The sequence below is a fragment of the Typopeltis vanoorti genome, chromosome 22, assembly GCF_054136105.1.
Source record: "Typopeltis vanoorti isolate ZY-2024b chromosome 22, IOZ_Tvanoo_1.0, whole genome shotgun sequence".
In the NCBI taxonomy this organism is placed as follows: domain Eukaryota; kingdom Metazoa; phylum Arthropoda; class Arachnida; order Uropygi; family Thelyphonidae; genus Typopeltis; species Typopeltis vanoorti.
The window spans coordinates 10,282,501-10,302,922 of record NC_143570.1 but is presented as its reverse complement, the minus strand read 5'-3'; the positions used below and the strand labels follow the sequence as shown (position 1 = coordinate 10,302,922).

The 20,422-nt window shown below is 35.0% G+C and overlaps 1 protein-coding gene across 5 annotated transcripts in view; it reads left to right on the top strand.

Moving 5' to 3' along the window:
* Stat92E (Signal transducer and transcription activator Stat92E) overlaps window positions 1-20,422 on the top strand; it is a 477,065-nt gene that overhangs the window by 294,064 nt on the left and 162,579 nt on the right. For all 5 annotated transcript variants that reach the window (XM_090412268.1, XM_090412269.1, XM_090412266.1 and 2 more), the window contains one exon: window positions 18,940-19,032. In XM_090412268.1, coding sequence (XP_090268394.1) covers window positions 18,940-19,032 — 93 coding nt within the window. The remainder of the gene's footprint in view (window positions 1-18,939; window positions 19,033-20,422) is intronic.

The following is a 20,422-nucleotide window of genomic DNA, read 5'->3' as shown; positions in this document are numbered from 1 at the left end:
CTAACGCCCCCCCCCAACCCCCCAAGGGGGCCGAGGCCCACAGTTTGGGAACCGCTGCAGTAGACGAGCGTATATGCGGCAAAGTGCAAGGAATGGCAATTTGTGTCGATCAGCGTAATCTCCAATTGGACGCAACTCGATAAAGCAGAAAGACATCTGACAACAAAGGACGGACGAAAAGAAACGCGATATCCTCTCAGGACACTGGTAAAGTACAGTAAAGTCCTTATTCTTGTAACGATTAGTATTGGGGCAAAGAGAGAAGAACAGATTTCTGATTTGAGAAGAAAGAGAACTTTTAAGTGACTTTTGTGCTCAGTAACACGTTAATCTAATTATATTGGACTAGTAGTCTGAAAGCCTGAGAGTATGCAACACTTAGTTGAATGTGAATTGACCTTTGTTAGCAAGCTTTACTTAGAATTCTGAATTACTGTTTCATGATAAATATGTGCTTACTTAATCTATAGATGTAAAATTAGAGTATTTTGACAATTAATGTGTTCTTTATAGCTCAGCTAATGAATTAGAATTCTGATATGACATACCTTGATATGTGAAAGTTTATTGTATGAAATCTTGATAATTAATAAACATGTTTTTCTATGTAAGTCTGAGTTTGTCTGGGCATGAGATTGAAATTACCACTCACTAAAGTTCGAACCTGTGAATAAGGGGAAATTAAAGAAAGTTTAGAAAGTTTAGGCCATGACTGCAATGTTGAAGTTTCTATAGGCACTTAATTCTTTAATAAGATTAGGTAATACTTAAACTCTGGGAAAGTTTCCTTGTACGAGAATTCTTCTGTACTAGGACTCTGGCTGGCGCAGCTAAAATAAATAAATTTTGTCCGAGTTCCGAATAGAGAAGCAGCCCCAGAGAGATAAGTTAGAGATTTCAGGCTTAGTTAGTATGACAAGGATTTAAGATAGAACATAAAGAACAACATCACACGAAATATAACACCTTAATGTCACTAACACCAAGTTTCTGATATCCTCACTTTTGATACGATACTGTCGTTGATGCCATCTTTTCACTCATCTAATTTCCCTCAGAACTTCCATATCTCTGGTATCCAAATGTTTAATCAAATATTTTATTTCTAACACAGCTCTTATATCAATTAGTTAAAACTTGTTTGAACACTGTCTTGTATAAAGCTAATTTAGTGTTTTGACTAAGTTCTGTATTATGCCATATAAATTTATTCAGTTGACTTTGTTAATAATTGGTGGATTTTTATATTTAGATATTCATAGATATTATCTTAATATTAATCCTACCATAGAGATGATCTCTGTTTCTAACGATTATTTTTAATTTATTTCCGAGTGTACCTATATGTTATTATATGCACAAGGGTTCACTTCAATTGGTGCAATGATCTTAACTCCTTCTTACAGAATCCAAATAATCACTGACTCAAAACCAAAATACAAAATAAACACATTTAATAAAAAACAAAAACAATATATATACACTTCAAACAAATATTACATAACTAACTACAAATTAATTGGATCCAAGGCCTTTTAAAAATAAACTTACACTTAAGACTAGACTAAACACTTTGTTTGCACAATCACAAAATGTTCATAGCCAGTTTCTTTCTCTGTCAAGGCCCTTTTCCGAAGATATATGACTTTATTTTTCATTTTCACAGGATCCTTTACCATCACTTATGTAGCACACATTAATTCTTCCTGACATAATTCTGTTTCTTTTCTTCAGTAGAAATAATAGTCAGATCCGGCATCCTTAATACAGATGAAACTTCCTAATCAGAGTTTTCTCGAACATTCCTTTAGAACATAAATAGCAAATTCTTCTTTTATTCACTAAATGCTTATTGACAGTCTTCACTATTCCAATTAAAAAAATTTACAGTTCTACGATTCCCTTTTCAGAATCTACTATAAATCTTTCAATTAGTGTTTCCTCCAATATTCCGTTTAAAACACATATAGCAATATTTTCTTTTATTTATCCACATACTTATTCCACATTAAAACTTAATAGTTCCATGATTCCTTTTTCAGAATATACTATTAATTTTCCTCCGACTGTCACATAAAAAAAAACTTAAGTTCCTCTGAACCTGTGTTCTAAATGAGCCTGTAGCTCAGTAGAACTGGCGTTTGCATTCCACAGCACTTGGCCGCACAAAGGAAGACTTTGTTCCTTCTGAACGCTATCCTTGTTTTCTCTTGTTGCTTCGATACCGAACTTGTCCGCTGTCAATCACACATCAAACTTCTAGGTGAGCATGCGCACTCCATGAAACTGGTAAGCAAGAAGTTAGGTATAAATAATGGCTGACACATTGTCTCCGTTAGCAACAAGAGAGAATGTCTTCATAAAAACACAAAACTTAATATTTTAAATTGCAATAAAATTCCTGTAAGTAATACAAATATCAAATCTTGTAAGTACATCAATTTTTTAACTTCTTTACATATCACTTTTGACAAAACAATTTCTATAACGGACACATCACAAGTGCCAACAATGCGTGTTATGAAAACAAAACTAATAAACATTTTAACATTAACAATTCGTAAAAATATTAGAATTTTAAATTATGATTATTTTTACAACTTCCTATTATACCAACTTTGATAATTCTGTTGTCTATTTCCATATTTAATTTGCTATCATCACTAAACATTGTGCTTAAGTAACTGTAATGTTTTACTTATTTTAACTGGTTCTCCAGTTAAAATAAATAAAAATATTAACTGCATTCATGATGCAATTGATATTTTCAATGCTTCTGCCTATTTTCATTATCTTTTGTCTTGTTATTGCTAATCTTCATATCAAATCTGCTTAAATAACTGTAATGTTTTACTTATTTTAACTGGTTCTCCAGTTAAAATAAATAAAAATATCAACTGCATTCATGATGCAGTTGATATTTTCAATGCTTCTGGCTATTTTCATTATCTTTTGTCTTGTTATTGCTAATGTCAGGGGGGGGGTCTTGCAGACTTGTACTGGATTTATTTAGATGTATAACATCATCTGCATAAAGTAAAGAGCAGATTAACACCTGCAATTTTGATATCAGGTTTAATACCACTTTTCTTTATAATGTGATCCATATAGATAATGAATAACAGAGGGGATAATGTACAACCTATCTGACTTAATAAACTTAGACTATATTTGAGTTGTAAGTCAGCAGTTAGAATTGAAGTAAGTACAGTAAGATAGTCTAAGTTTATTCTGATATAATGTCCTATTTATATCATATAACTGTAGCTTTTGAATAGCTTTTCTCTTGGTAGCTTATCATATGCCCTTTTCAGATCTACTAAACTTAAATACAGATCCATGTTATATTCCTGTTATTTCTCATTTATTTATCTTAAAGTGAGATTCTAATCCTGACAACCTTTGTTTGGTCTGAACTCTTCTTATTCTCCAAGCTTCTCTTCCTCAATTTTTCTTAACTTTTTCTCAAGTATCTTCTTCTGCAGCTTCTCCCACTTAAGTGGGGTCACTGTTGATAATGAGTCCCTCCACACCTTCCTGTCTTGGACTGTCACCACATCCAGGTTCTTCATCCTCAAGTCCTCTTCTACCAGCTCCCTCCATCTCTTCTTTGGCCGCCCACGCTTCCGCCTTCCTTGCACATCCATCTGCATGACCCTTCTTCCCACATATTCCTCTTCCCTCCTCATCACATGACCAAACCATCTCACCTTGCCGCCTGTATTTTCGCTCCTAAGTTCGTAACTTTCACTGTTCTCTTGACATAGTCATTTCTCAGACGATCCTTTCTGGTCACACCGCACATCCACCTAAGCATTCTCATCTCTGCTACTTCCATCCTGCTGATGTTATTTTTCCTCAGGGCCACAGTTTCTATAGCATATGTCATAGCTGGCCTCACTACTGTCCTATAAATTTTTCCTTTCAGATTGATCGGCACCCTCTTATCGCATAACACTCCAGCCATCTCCCTCCAGTTCCTCCAACCCGCTTGTATCCTGCATCCCACTTCCTTCTCAGCTCCTCCATCTTCTTCCACTGTTGAACTTAAGTATCTAAAGTCTCTCACCTTCCTGATGACATTTCCTTCCAGCTCAAGATCTGTCTCCTGTCTGCCGCCCACTGTACAACACCTATACTCTGTCTTACTTCTGCTCAGTCTCATGCCTCTCTCTTCCAGTACTTTTCTCCATCTTTCCAGTTTAGTTCCCGCTTCTTCTCTTGAATCTGCACACAGCAAGATGTCATCTGTATACAACATTGTCCAAGGTGCATCTTCTCTCACCTCTGTTATCACCTCCATCACAATATTAAACAGAAACAGACTTAATGCTGACCCTTGATGCAAGCCAACTGTTACTTGAAAACTTTCTGTCTGTCCCAGACAGGTCCGATCACTTGTCTTCACATTTCTGTACATTTCCCGCAACAACCTGGCATATTTCTCCGGCACCTTCTTCTCCCTCAGACACCTCCAGACTTTTTTTGCCTTGGCACTCTATCATATGCTTTCTCCAGATCAATAAATGCCAGATGTAGCTCCCTTTGTTTCTCTCGATACTTTTCCATCATCTGCTGTAACCCAAAGATAGCTGTTGTTGATCTACCAGGCATGAAGCCAAATTGTTCCTTTACAATCTCCACTTCCTTCCTCAATCTACCATCAAGAACCCTTCTAGGATTTTCATTGTGTGGGACATCAACTTTATTCCTCTGTAATTTTTACAGTCTTGTACATCCCCTTTACCCTTGTAGATGGGGACAAGAGTACTCTCCCTCCATTCCTCAGGTATATTTTCCTGTTGGCAAACTTTCATGAACAGGTTCCACAGCAGGTCAATTCCCTCTTCCCCCAGTGCTTTCCATGCCTCCACTGGAATTCTGTCGGATCCCACCGATTTTCCATTCCTCATCATCTTCATGGCCTCCGTCACTTCCATTCTACTGATGTTCTACACCATCCCCTCAGAAGGCTGCCCATCTCCTCTGTGAGTCCTTGCATTTTCCTCATTCAAAAGTCCCTCAAAGTATATTTTCTATCTGTTTCTTATGTCCACATCCCTCCATAATACTCTTCCTTCAGCGATTTTGATCTGCCTCACATGTAAGATGTCCTTTGCTGCTTTATTTCTACATTTTTCTAGTTGGTAAATTTTTCTCTGTCCTTCCTTTGTTTCTAATTGATCATACAGATCTTGATATGCCATGAGTCCAAGCATCCATACCAGATTAACAGAAATCTCTTGATCATTCACTTCAGTTTTCTTGGCTCTTCCCTCCTGTGCCACAACTCTCTTGGCTTCTTGCTTTCTCTCTCTCTGTACACCTCTCTGTCCTCTTCCACTCTTGACTCATCCCACTTCTGCTTTGCCTTCCTCTTAGCTGTCACTGCCACTTGTACATTATTATTCCACCACCAACCCCCCTTCTGCTCTCTAATCTTTCCAGATGTCTCACCAAGCACCTCGATCGCACAGCTCAGGATTACTTTTGAATTATGTTTCCACCAATCTTGTATACACTTTCCAGTCCAACCGAAATCCTCTCTAACACCCTCTCCCTAAAACGATTCCTCACACTCTCCTCTTTTAAGCGAAACCACTTAATTGTCTTCATCCCATGGCATCCAGAGGTTCTTATCTTCGATCTTATTTTAGAGTCTGCACACAGCAGTCAGTGTTGCTGTGCTACTTGATCTGTTGGAATTACTTTACTATTTGTCACAACCTTAAGATGTTTTCTTCTAGTCAAAATGTAGTCAATTTGTTCACAATTGCCAGATCAAACTCTACTGCAAAGTCCTCAACCCTCTCTCCTTCCTGGTTCATCATTCCCACTCCGTGGCCACCATGCACCCTTTCACAGTCTCTATTCTGTCTTCTATTTGTGTCCGTTCAAGTCTCTTCCGACAACCACCATCTCATTTTCTTCCAATTCCCTCATTTCTTCATCTAACACGTTCCAGAACTCATCTTTCTCCTCTGCTGTACAACCAACTTGCGGGGCATATACACATAATACGACCACCCGCTCTTCTCCAAGACCCAATTTCATTCACATGATCCTGTCGTTCCTTCTACCCACTTCCAGTACTTCACCTTTCATTCTGCCGACACCACAATTCCTACACCATTTCTTCCCTTGTTATTCACTCCAGAGTAGAACAATTTATATCCATCTCCCAGTTCCTTTGCCTTTCCCCCCCCCCCCTTCCACCTTGTCTCCTGCACACATAAAATGTCCAACTTCCTCTTCCTCATCATGCCTGCCACCTCTCTTCCCCTTCCAGTCATGCTTCCAACATTTAGTGTTCCCACTCTCGATATGCTCTCCACCTGCTGGGCTTGATTCTTTAACCACACCCACCCTTGATGCGGTAGCCCTCGTCCACTTCTCGCAGCTGTAGGGCCATGTGGCTGCGCGTCGCTTAAGGGGTACGTCCTAACCCTTATATCATTTTCTCTTTGACTCATATCATAGTTTGAGCTGGCATTGAAGTTTTCCGACCGGATGCCCTTCCTGACATCAAACCTTTCATTTATCCGGGCTTGGGACCGGCACCTATTGAGGCTAGCTTGCTTTCTTCGGTGGCTGCATAAGACAAAATGACTTAGCAAGATAGGAAAGACTCACCCCTAGCCCTCGAATACTCTAATAGCATCAGGGGGAAGGAGCAAGGAGAGGAGAAAGAAGCAAAGAAAGAAGAGGAGGGACCAGTCTACAGAATAATATAACAGATATATTATGATTACAGCTATTTTGCCTGCTTCAGTTTAGGAGTACCCCTGTTTAAATGTCATTGGCTATTTACTCATGGATTCTTAGGGCATTATGAGTGTAGATGTACTAAAAAGTATATGTAGCCTAAGGAATAGAAAATTGCACATACCTTTTTCTGGGTGTTGTGGCTTTTCCTCAGTCTGCGATGTCGAAAACTGCAGTGTGTGTGTGTGGGGGGGGGGGGTAGGCAGTTTGGTAGAATAAGTTAGAAAAACCCGGGTTTTTTTTCGTAACATATAGAAACATATACTTTTATATAGGGTGGGGAAAAAATGAAAGGGTTAATTTTTTTAAAATAGGGAGGGGAAGGAGAAAGGTGGTTCTATTTACTCATGGATTCTTAGGGCATTATGAGTGTAGATGTACTAAAAAGTATATGTAGCCTAAGGAATAGAAAATTGCACATACCTTTTTCTGGGTGTTGTGGCTTTTCCTCAGTCTGCGATGTCGAAAACTGCAGTGTGTGTGTGTGGGGGGGGTAGGCAGTTTGGTAGAATAAGTTAGAAAAACCCGGGTTTTTCTAACTTATTCTACCAAACTGCCTACCCCCCCCCACACACACACACTGCAGTTTTCGACATCGCAGACTGAGGAAAAGCCACAACACCCAGAAAAAGGTATGTGCAATTTTCTATTCCTTAGGCTACATATACTTTTTAGTACATCTACACTCATAATGCCCTAAGAATCCATGAGTAAATAGAACCACCTTTCTCCTTCCCCTCCCTATTTTAAAAAAATTAACCCTTTCATTTTTTCCCCACCCTATATAAAAGTATATGTTTCTATATGTTACGAAAAAAACCCGGGTTTTTCTAACTTATTCTACCAAACTGCCTACCCCCCCCCCCCCCACACACACACACTCTGCAGTTTTCGACATCGCAGACTGAGGAAAAGCCACAACACCCAGAAAAAGGTATGTGCAATTTTCTATTCCTTAGGCTACATATACTTTTTAGTACATCTACACTCATAATGCCCTAAGAATCCATGAGTAAATAGCCAATGACATTTAAACAGGGGTACTCCTAAACTGAAGCAGGCAAAATAGCTGTAATCATAATAGTTTATAAAGAGGAGTAACATGGGAGTTTTCCCAGAAATAATATACATAACAGATATATATTACATGAAGTAAGGCATGGTCCAGCATCTGGTACCTTGGGTTTGCCATGCCCATACTCACTAAAGTGAGCCCTTGAGGTAAACAAGCATACTTGTATAAATTGCAAAATCAAATAAAATACTGATTATTCATGTTGTAGGACACCCAGTAAACATAAATGTATTTGCAGAGCCGGATCTAGGGTCTGCAATGTCTATCTAAGCGCCCCTCTAACGATCCAGGCGTGCGCGTGGTTCTTTTACGATGATAAAAATTTAAATTATTTGAAATTTCTTAAATAAATTTTGACAGAACAGCCACATGTTGGTTCGCTAAATGTAAAACCGGGAGTGTTGACTAGGCAGGATACTCGTTAAAAACCCGAATATTCAAAAAATTCTCAAAAGTTAAAAAAGCAAATTTTGATAAAGCCACTTCACTTTAATCGTTGATTATAATGCTACAGGGATTATAGCCTTCTCACCGACCCGAATCACTAACAAAATTAAAATGAATTTTAATTAAAGTTAAAATTTATTTGAGCTAAAGTTTAAAAAATTCTTGCATTTTACAAGTTACTAAATTCTTAGTAACTTGTAAAAAATTTTTAATAATTTTTATAAATGGAATTATCTTTTAGGAAAATAAAAGAAACTCAAGATAGATGAGAAAATAATTCAGATATTTAACATATCTGAATATTAAAAAATATTCAGATATGTTAAATATTTTTCAATATTTAACATAAGTATTCAAAAAATAACATCTTTACAGAATAACAGAAAATAAATTAAATTACATAAATATACTTGAAATTTTTTTAAATTAAAATTTTAGGGTTTTTGATTTCATATTCACAAAATTAGAAATAATGGTCTTAACGTCTAATTCCGCACATATATCATTTTCAATAGCTATTAACTCCAAACTAACAAACCTTTTTTGTGACATACTTGTTCTTAAGTAGGTTTTAATCGATTTCAACTTGGAAAAGGAACGTTCACCGCTCGCTACACTAACAGGTAAGGTTAATAGTATTAAAGCAATTGAAAAGTTAGGGAAAGATAAATTATTGGACACAATAAAATTAAGAATATCGAAAGGGTTTTCGAAATTTAAATTAACCTTCCGAAAAATATCCCAGAGTTAGGGAAAAGTTAGGGAAAGATAAATTATTGGACACAATAAAATTAAGAATATCGAAAGGATTTTCGAAATTTAAATTAACCTTCCAAAAAATATCCCAAAGCACATAACTTATCATATAGTTCTATTGCATTTATGTCTTTATTGTCGCCATCCTTCAAGAGAATCTCTAAATCATCACGATTTTTTCGTACATCTTCGTTATTAATTTGTAGTAATCTATACAAGAAATTGAAATTATCATAATATGTTTTTAGTTGTTCAAAACATTCTATTAACGAACACATTGCAATGTCTAGCAGTGTATAAAACACATTCAGTCTAAATTTTTCTTCTGGCGATTGTGTCGTTTTGTCATGATGCTCGTAGTCAAATTGTCGTGTCTTCTTTCATCGTTGGACTTCCGTACCAGTTTTAAATTCCTGTTCTCCAACCACCTCTTCACTCAGTTCTTTTGCCGTTTTAGAACTTCTTTAAAATTTGTATCTGATCGATACTCTTGTAAGAATATTTTTAAGTTTTCGATAGATTCTAAAGAAAATGTAATGTTCATATTTTTGTCTAATATGAACAGGTGTAATGTTCAATTTTTTGTCTCATATCAACAAGTGTAATGTTCATAAGTTGCCACAAAGAAAAATCTTGAGATTTTTCTTTGTGGTTGCTATGACGGTTGCAGATGGGTCCTCGACATTCTTGGAATGGTTAGACCATTTTTATTCAGATTCGGATCATATTTGAGGCATGCTTCCTTGAATTTTCTCTCGAACCAGGTTTTGGTGCAGTGTAGGGACTTGGTACCTTTCCAATCAATTCTGTGGTATGTTTGGAGTATGGTCAGACAGGCCGGTTTTTCCAAAATGGAGGTATTTTATGTGTCGTTTGTGTTCATAAACTGGCCTTTCTGACCACGCACTCCAAACATACCACAGAATTCGGATCAAACATGATCCGAATCTGAATAAAAAATGATGGTCTAACCATTCCAAGAATGTGGAGGACCCATCTGCAACCTTGATAGCAAACACAAAGAGAAATCTCAATACAAGAAGACTTGAATTTTTTTTTTTTCCCCCTGAACATTCAATAGCAACCTGTATTGTACAAATCCAGAAACAATCGTAATATAACAATATGAACTGTATAATTCCAGAAGAATCCTAGTACATGAGGACTTTAGCATAGTTTATTGTAGTTTTTATTGGTATTTTATCACTAGAGGGCAGGCTAAGAAAAAAGATTAGTTAACAACGTAGATTTAATTTACCTGTATAGAATGCAACAGTATGTAACTTGGTTCTTATACACATGTATCCTTCTGATGATGACCTCAATACAGGGGTTGAAATGTCAAGTTATTATTTTATTATTAATCAGTAAAATAATTTTTTCAACATGTGTGTTTTGTGTCCCTAAATTCATAAATATGAATGCGGATCACCATGTAACCTTAAAAGAAATTGTAATCTTATGAACAATGAAACTTTACAAATTTATAATTTTGTATCACTTTTACTTCTCATTACCTCTCGGAGAAATTCCATATATTTTATAATATTTAGACAACAGTCCTATAATTTCTTATGTTACACTTTTCACTCTTAATATCTTTATAATTTGCATAATGTTAAATTCATAACAGAATAATAACGATCACAGTGATCGTTTGCAAATATAGTTCATAGTTATACAAGGTAGGTAATATGATTACATGCTGCACTTCATTTTATTATATATATATATATATATATATATATATATATATATATATATTTCCTTTTTTTTTTTTTTTAAATTTGACAAAGAGTTATCATTATTATTATACAGCTATTTACATTTAGACTATTCACATATATTTTAGATTTCCTACAGAATGTTATATAATAATAATAACAGTAACAATAATAATTATTGTCATCACTATTATTATCAGTTAACTCTGTACACAAATCCTCTGTACACTCTGGTGCAGGACACCAGAGTGTACAGAGGATTTGAAATTGGAAGTGATCACTATTTAGTCTTAAGCAGGATAAAATTGAATTTCATATTGAAAAGAATAACATGTAAGAAAGTTTTAAAGCGAATAAAAGTTGAGCAGCTCTCAGATGTGAACTGTAGACTAAAATACAGAAAGATTATTGAAAAGAAAATGAAAGAGTTTGAGAACAGGAATCAAACCTTGGAGATTCAGTGGCAAACTCTGAAGAAAACATTGATTGATTCTGCCAGAGAGGCATGTGGTGAGGTTGTGTGCAAAGATAAAAAAAATCAGAACTCCCTGGTGGACACAGGAAGTTAAAGAGGCAGTGAAGGAAAAGAAGAAAGCATATCAAAAGTTCCTGGCAAATAAGTCAGCTTTTACTCTTACAGAATACAGAGACAAATGTAAGAAAGCTAAACAGTGTGTAAAACTAGCTAAACAAAAGTCATGGGAGGACTTTGGCAAGAATATAGAAAATAAATATCAAGAAGGTGGCAAAATATTCTGGAGGTTGTTGAAGAAGCTTAGGAATGGAGGAAAGAGTGCTGTAAAAGGAGTTAGAGATGATAAAGGTGACATGAAAACAGGAGAAAAAGATATCCTTGAAGTATGGAGTAATTACTTTGAAAAACTGCTAAATGAAACAAGCAGTGATGACAGCACAGTGATAAAAAACACTGACCAGGCATGCAGTCAGGAATACATATCCATACTTGAAGTAGAAAAAGCCATCAAAGGCTTGAAACGAGGAAAGACAGCAGGAGTAGATGATATTCGACCAGAAATGCTGAAGTATGGTGGTATAAAAGTCTTACAGTGGCTGCACTGCATAGTTCAGAAAGCCTGGACTAAGGGACGAATTCCCGATGATTGGAGTAGAGCTCTCATAGTACCCATATATAAAAAGGGAAATAAAACTGCATGTGAGAATTACAGAGGTATTTCCCTACTGAGTGTTCCTGGCAAGATCTATGCAAGTATACTTGAGAAACGGTTGAGAAGAATTGTGGAAGAAAAGTTTGGTGAAGAACAAGCTGGATTCAGGCCAAATAGAGGCTGTCAGGATCAGATCTTCACTTTACGACAAATAGTCGAGAAAGCATGGGAATATAACAAAGATCTGTATTTAAGTTTTGTCGATTTGGAAAAGGCATATGACAAGGTGCCAAGAGAGAAGCTATTCAATACCCTGCAGTTATATGGTGTCGATGGGGCATTATATCAAGCAATACTTAGTCTTTATTTGAGTTGTAAGTCAGCAGTTAGAATTGAAGGAAGTACAGGAAGATGGTTTAATTTTAAATCTGGTGTGAGACAAGGATGTACATTATCCCCTCTGTTATTCATTATCTATATGGATCACATTATGAAGGAATGTGGTATTAAACCTGATATCAAAATTGGAGATGTTAATGTCAGCTCTTTGCTTTATGCGGATGATGTTATACTTCTAAATAAATCCGCTACAAGTCTGCAAGATTCTCTGACTAAATTGAATAGCTGTTGTAATAGATATGGTATGAAGGTCAGCAATAAAAAGACAAAGACAATGAAAATAGGCAGAATCATTGAAAATGTCAACTGTGTTGTGAATGGAGAACCTGTGGAACAAGTAAAACATTTCAGTTACTTAGGCATGATTTTTACTGAAGATGGTAAATTAAATATAGAAATCGACAACAGAATCAGCAAAGCTGGTATGGTGGGAAGTCAATTGAATAAATTCATATGGAATAAGAGAGAAATTAGTCGGAACACTAAATTAACTGTATACAAGACAGTGTTCAAACCCGTTTTAACTTATGGATCCGAGAGCTGGGTCAGAAGTAAAACACTTGACCAAAGACTAGAGACCGCAGATATGAGAGTCCTGAGAAAGATTAGAGGCGTGAACAGATGGCATCAATGGCAATATCATATTAAAAATGAGGATATTAGGAAAGAACTTGACATTGTCAGCATCCAGGAATGCGTTAGCAGAGCTAATCTCAGGTGGTATGGTCACTTAAATAGAATGGGAGAGGAAAGATTAGCAAAACAAGTGTTCTCTGCCAGGTTGGCAGGAAAACGACCCAGAGGAAGACCAAGATATAGGTGGATTGATACGGTACAAAGTGCCTTAGACGATAAGAATATAAGATCTGATAATGTTGGAGTCTTGACAAGTAACAGACTGATTTGGAGGAAAATTGTAGATAGGAAGTTAGTAATGATGTAAATTTTTCATGTAGTGCTGTCATATCCTGTACACCCCTTGAGGGTACATGGCAGGAATTTGATGATGATGATGAAGGTATTGTGACTTGGAAGTAAATTGTGGTGATTGGATAATGAGGATTATTTTGTTAAGCTGTGCTAATCCCATCTACTTTGAAGTTAGGGTTAGCTTTTATGAAGAGAGTGGGATTAGTGAAGTGTATATAGTTATGAATGCTATATTAATTGTGTTGGTATAGCTTCTGCAGTTTGTGTTTTAATGTTCTGTAATTGTCATATGGTTCTGTAGCAAGATGTGATCTCGCTACAGAACTACATGAGTTGTTGAAGGATCTCCGGGTGTAAGAGTTGTGGTGGGTTGTGTTATGCAATACGTGTCTCTGTTGTTACGATAGGTGTTGTTGAAGTAATTCCTTAGTAACATTAAGTAATGTTTTAGATTTTTAATGCTCAGGATTTTGTGCATTGCCATAAAGGTTTCGATTATTGGCTGTTGTATGTGAGGCCTCCAAATCACTGTTGAAATAATTTTCCTATGTAATGTTTCTATTTTCGCTAGATGGCTGTCTGATGTGTTTACATAAACTGTTATGCCGTATCTGAGTAGCAATTTGTAAATACCGTGATGTAGGAGTTTTTTTACGTTATATATGGAATCATGTCTTTTACTTGGAAAAGTTTTGCTGCATTGATGTGGAGTTTAGTTTGTAGTATTCTATATGCTTTGTCTATTTGCAGTGGTAATCTATGTAAAGGCCAAGATATTTTGCATGTGTTATGGATATGATTTTGGAACATTGGCAGCTATTTTTGTTGTTAATGCAGCAGTATGTGACAGCGTAGCGATAGTGGTGTGGGGTTCATGATTCTTGGATTATGTATAATTAACATCTGCCTTTTGGTGCTATTCATTGTAATTGAGTTTTGGTAGGAGTAAGTTGCGATTTTATTTAGGGTACTTTGAAAAGAGCTGTGATGTCTTTGTGGACTGCTAGTAGCACGGTGTTGTCTGCATATTGATACGTTTTACTTAATGTGGCCAAGTTGTGAATATCGTTAATGTATATGTTGAACAGGGTAGGTGATAATATCGCACCTTGTGGGACTCTGTGTTTTATCTGCATAGCTTGGCTGTAATGTGTGCCTATTTTTGTTACTTGTGTTCTGTGTGAGGGAGAATTCCTGACCCAGGTATGCATTGTTCCTTTTATTCAGACTGAATGTAGTTTGGTCAGCAGTATGTCATGTTCAAGTGTATCAAAAGCTTTAGTTAAATCAATAAGTATAAGGACAACGAACTTTTTTTTATCGAGAGCTGTGTTTATAGCGTTGGCAATATCTTCTAATAAGGTGATGGTGCTTTTTGTTTACTGGAAGCTGTGTGTTGGTTTTGTAAGATAATGTTGTACTTCTGTAAATAGTTCTGTAGTTTAGCATATGTTATTTTTTCAAGAATATTTGAGATGATTGGTAGATTAGCTATTGGTCTATAGTTCTGTGTAACATTTCTTTTGCCATATTTGTAAATTGGCATAATTATCGCAGCTTTTAGTTGTTGTGAAATAATACCAGTATCGAATATGAGGTTCATGAATCCCAGGATTATAGGATTTATAGAAGTATAGGATTTATTTGTTCAAAGTGTGTTTAAAGGTTTGAGTCTTATTTTGTCTATTCTTGGGATGTTCTTTGTTTTAGCTGAGAGCGCTTCCTCTAGTTCTCGTTTTGTTACTGGTGGAAAATACATGGTTTGCTGTTGACTTTGTGTTGATAATTTTTTGTTAATCATTGGTAGATTATCTTTTTTGAATTGTGTGATATTGTTTGTGAAGGAGTAGTTGAATTGATCTGCTAGTTCCTTTTGGTTCATATCCTGACCAAAGCTTTTTTGCGATAAAATATTCGTGAAGTTTTCTTTTTTCTAGTTAGTAATTCGTTAAGTGTAGCCCATGTTTGCTTCATATTTTCATTATATTCCATAAAATTTTTATAGTAGTAGCATCTTTTTGCCCTATGAATTTTTGTTGTTATTTGATTTCTTGTGTTTTTATATGGTGTTTGTAGATGAGTATATTTCTGTGAATATTGGTTAGAAGTTCTCATATAAAGTTACAGGGTCATTTATTTTAAGTAGGCAATTCCAGTCTGTATTTTTTACAAGGTTGTCGACAATGCTCTTTAATATGATCAAGTTTTGCAATGTTGAGAGAGAGGGAGGGAGGAGTGACATAATGAAATGAAGTTGACACAAAGTAGTGATCGACAATTTTGGCGTTAATTACTGATGTGGTTTATGTATGGATGGGAGCCCATATATTGATATGGTCAATGCATGATTGTGTTAGTGAATTGTTGAGTATTTCTTCTCTTGTTGGGAAGTTTATGATAGGGTTTATGTTGTACTGGCTTAGTATATCAAGGTATATGTTAGAGGTTGGAGAAACATGGTCAAGACTATTTATGTTAATGTCTCCTATTAGGATGAGCCGATGTGTTGTATGGGGGTCATTGTCGCTTAGCCATGATTCTAATTCATGCAGAAAGCTGAGTGGATTATTATCTGGAGATCTGTATGCTATATTTGTCGCTATTTGTGATTTCCAAAATTAGTGTTTCTGCTTGTTCGAAATGAGTTTGTTTTTCGGTCACTGTGTTTTTCTTTGATAAATGCTACACTGCCACCTATTCTTTTGTTTGGTCTACATAAGTTGTAGGACTGGTAGTTATTAATCTTGTATGCATAAGTTTCTGTGTCTTTTATTGCAACTTCGGTCAGGATATTAGTACATCTACGTTTGTCTAGGTGTAGTTGAGCAGTTTTATCAATCTAAGCCAGTGTTTTGTTATACTTACATTTGTGTGTATGATAGATAGACTGAAATATTTTCTGACTGGATATGTTCACCCAGATTTGCAATCTCCATGATATAGTTTTTAAATTAATTTTAAATCTCATTATTAAGGATGGGGAGAGTTAATGTATTATATTGTAGACTGCATAGGTTGGATTCTCTTGCAATTAGATAAACCTCGAGCGTTTTCATTCTGTCTCATAAATATCTGTGAATCCTTAGTCCACAGGAACTTGTAGTTGTTCTCTGTTTTTGTTTTCCTTGCCTGGTATAAAAGATTACTAAAGTATGGAGTCCAGTGTTCAGATATATAGATTGGAGTTGGTTTTTTTTTTTTTTTGTCAGTTAGAATCGATGTCATTAGCCATGTTTTCTTGTTTGCTGCTAGAATGTGGTCTCTTTGACTTCTGCTGGTAAAATGAGTGATGATTGGTGGCAGTCTCTCTTTGTTTTTTTGTGGGCCTCGATTAACAGAGGTGATGCCCTGTGGTTGTGACCGGAATGCAATTTTGGTACTATTTTGGTATTTTCTCTATTTGAAGTTTTTTTGTAGTATGTGCTAGATTTGGCACTTGAGAGGGTAATTTTGTTTTTGTGTCTCTTTTTTATGATAATAATAATATATAAGTCAAGTGGATATTAGATCCAGCATTATTTCGAAGCCAAATGTAGCAACTATGAAAATTTTGTAAGGTAAGTTGACTAGAATAGCTTACAGGAATACATTCCCTGGCATTCACGAGTTACCTTAGTATGGACCACTTAGAAGACATAGGTGCTGCCCATGCTTCTATATATTCACCTTTTATTGGTCCATTTTGATAAGGTTTCACTGACCTGACAGCTATTTTGAACTGTTGTTCAGTACTCTCGTTCAGTACTAAGGAACTTAAAATGTAAGAGAGAGATGTATTTCCCTTAGTATGTATTTTCCTCATGTTCCTTAATTGAATGAGAGTTTTTGCTCTCTTAAGGTTTCTACTTGATCTCTGAAGAGAACCAATTAGTTCAAAACAGCTGTCAGGTCAGTGAAACCTTATCAAAATGGACCAATAAAAGGCAAATTTATAGACACTTGGGTGGCACCTGTGTCTTCTAAGTGGTCCATACTAATGCTACTCGCTGAACTGAAGCCTTTTGGCTCTTTATTTTAGTAAATAATAATAATAATAATAAATTATTATCTTTTAATATTACATTGCGATCATCATTCCTTTGGCAAAATTATGAAGAATATTACAATGTTAAGAGTAATAAATTTAATTTCCCAGTGTTTCAGCCTTCATGTTAAGGTCATAATCTCAAGTATTATACATGTGTGTTTGTGTGTGCACAGAGGAAACAAGTTATTACATTTTGAACAGTATACCAAATTATCACCGATTTGGTCAACTAGTTGTTATATTGGCCTAAGCTGTGGTGTAGGTGTGGACTACACCAGAGCTACACTGTTTTACATGGTCAGTGATCAAATTCATAATATCCTTAATGATACAGCAATAATAGTAGCCTAATCAGTATGACTAATTTTGAGAAATCCATATTCTTGAGATTTTTAGGCCATCATTATTATTGAGATTAGGGTAGTTGATTAGAATTTCACAGGCCTCTTTAAATTTGTGCTTATACCAAGTTTTGGTGTGATTTAAGGATCAGGTGCCTTTCCATTTGATTATATTTAGAATATCCAAGGCATGATCAGAAAGTCCAGATTTACCATAGTTATTAAATTTAATGTGTCGTTTTACATTCCTTTTTTAGATAGGAATTGTGCATATGTAAGTTTTGCCTGTAGAAGGCAAATATTGTGTACATTGTATACAGTACACTTCATTGTGAGTCAGGGAAGGAAGAGGATCCTTAGAGACTTTGAATAAGTTCTTTAATTTTGCAGGAAACTTAAGGTGGGATTATGGTTTTATTTGTGTAGTATTCTTCTTCTTATTATTTTTTTTTGTTTTTCTGATATTTCTTTAATGTATAGAATAGCTACTGTTTTATTGTGATCTAAAATATTTTAGATACAGTCTTTTGAAGAATTTCAGATAGTGTTTTTGCTGTAGCCATTTTTTAAGAAAGTATTGCTGATAATTTTTAATTCATGCTTAGGTACTTGCTCCGGAGCAAATCATTATAGTTCTGTGTTTGCAGGTCACTTCTGTAATGTTCCAGAACTCAGGAGTGTGTATTAATTGTGTGTTCTCTGGCTGATTGTCCTCTTTTACGAGAGGAAGAAGTTTGTGAAAAATAGAAAACCTATTACATTTACTATATAACAAACTTATGGAACAACAATAATACTTTGTTTTAGTGAATAAAAAAAATAACTTTCTCATTCTTCATACCAAGTTGGTTTTCCAATTCTTATCCCATTGCAAATAAAAGTACTTAATAAATGTGCAAAAATTACACAAAAACAAGAATACAGTTGTAGATAAAATGTAAATGAATCAAGAAAGAAGTGTAATAGGTGATATTAAAGATTTATCCTTCTTACTATATTAGAATAATTATCAAAGCAGTTGATGCCGATATTAGAATAATGATGTTTATATCAGTCTGTATAATACTATTGATGAAACCTTGCTACATTTCAACCATGATATGGAAAAATAAACATGTTTCTACTCCAATATATATCTATGTTTTTACTAAATATAAAAGTAAACTTAAAGTGATTTCATGGTAAATGCCATTTACATTTATAATGTGGGTGATGCATTTTGTTTCATTGTAGTATTCAATCTTTTCTACCTTTTTATATATGCCATATTCTTGAGACATTCTCTTCCAACAAATTAATTACATTTTTGCCCTCCTTGTCTTTACACTTGCCTCATTTCTCATTTTAGACTTTATCACTACCAGTTGTTGTAATAGTTCATGGTAATCAAGAACCTCATGCATGGGCAACGGTCACCTGGGACAATGCTTTTGCTGAACCTGTGAGTACTTTTGTAGCAGTTTTCATGAAAATGTGTAGTATAATTGAGTTGAAACCTGCTGAGAATATTTATAATTGTGTGTGTGTGAAATGTCAGGATTATCTGAAAGTGCTGATATATATATATGTTCATCCTTTTTTTTTTTTTTTTTTTTTTTTTTTTTTTTTTTTTTTTTTGACTGACTGAAATCCAGAAAATAGATAACAAGTTAATTTAATGGAGCACACAACATGTTTCGTTAAAAACGACAACTTCAGGTGTGGTAACACTTAAGCAAATTAAAAAACCATGAAAACACTGTGCCATTATAATGACACACTTGTAAACTGAAGTTAAGTTTGAATTGGACATTTCAAACTTAACTTAATTTACAAGTCTGTTATTATAATGGCACAGTGTTTTTATAATTTGCTTTATGTGTTACCAAACCTGAAGAAGTTGTTTTGATGAAACATGTTGTGTGCTCCATTAAATTAATTTATCTATTTTCTCACTTTAGCATATATATGCTATATATATAGCATATATATGCTATATATATATACATATATATGCTATATATATATATATATAGCATATATATATATATATATATATATATATATATATATATATATATATATATATACACATATACATATATATATGCTATATATATATTATGTGAATTCATTTTTACTCAGTTGGAATATTATGGAAAATCTTTAATGACTGTTACCGAGAGATAAAAAGATGACAAGATATATTTAAAAAGATACTACTAGTTTACTAGTTTCGTTGAATAGATCAACATCCTCAGGTATCACAATCAAAGAAGTATATAAAAAATTACAGAGACTTAAAATTGTAATAACAGAACAAGTATAAAAAGACAGTAGCGTGTTTGAAAAACAAATGAGAGTATGAGTTCCAAACAAACGTATACTGTGCATTGTCGCGAGTGCGCCAGAGAGATTGTAACTCAGGCTGTTGTTGATATGAGAGGAATCTAGAGAAATTTCCCTGGATTCGACAATCTTTCTTTCGAGTTCATCGTAGCACACACGGATGTTAGAAGTTTGAGTCCAGTTTACAATGTGTTGGCGGCCTTCGTCTGAGTTAGCTGAAAAGAGAACGTGGCTAGAGAGAGCGCTAGCTCTAGTCCTGTTATAGGAGATATCTCTACCGTGTTCATCCAAACGTAGAAGGATGGATTTAGCAGTCTGTCCATAGTATGGCTTTCCACAATCACACAAAATCTTGTACACTCCTGGAAACTGAGTAGGAAGATGTTTCTGTTTATGTTTGCTAAATAATGAACGAAGTTTTGGAAGCGTAGTGAAGCAAGTTTTGAGGTTAAATTTCTTGATAATCTTGGCCAGTTTTGGTGAAAGAGAGCTGTTGTAAGGCA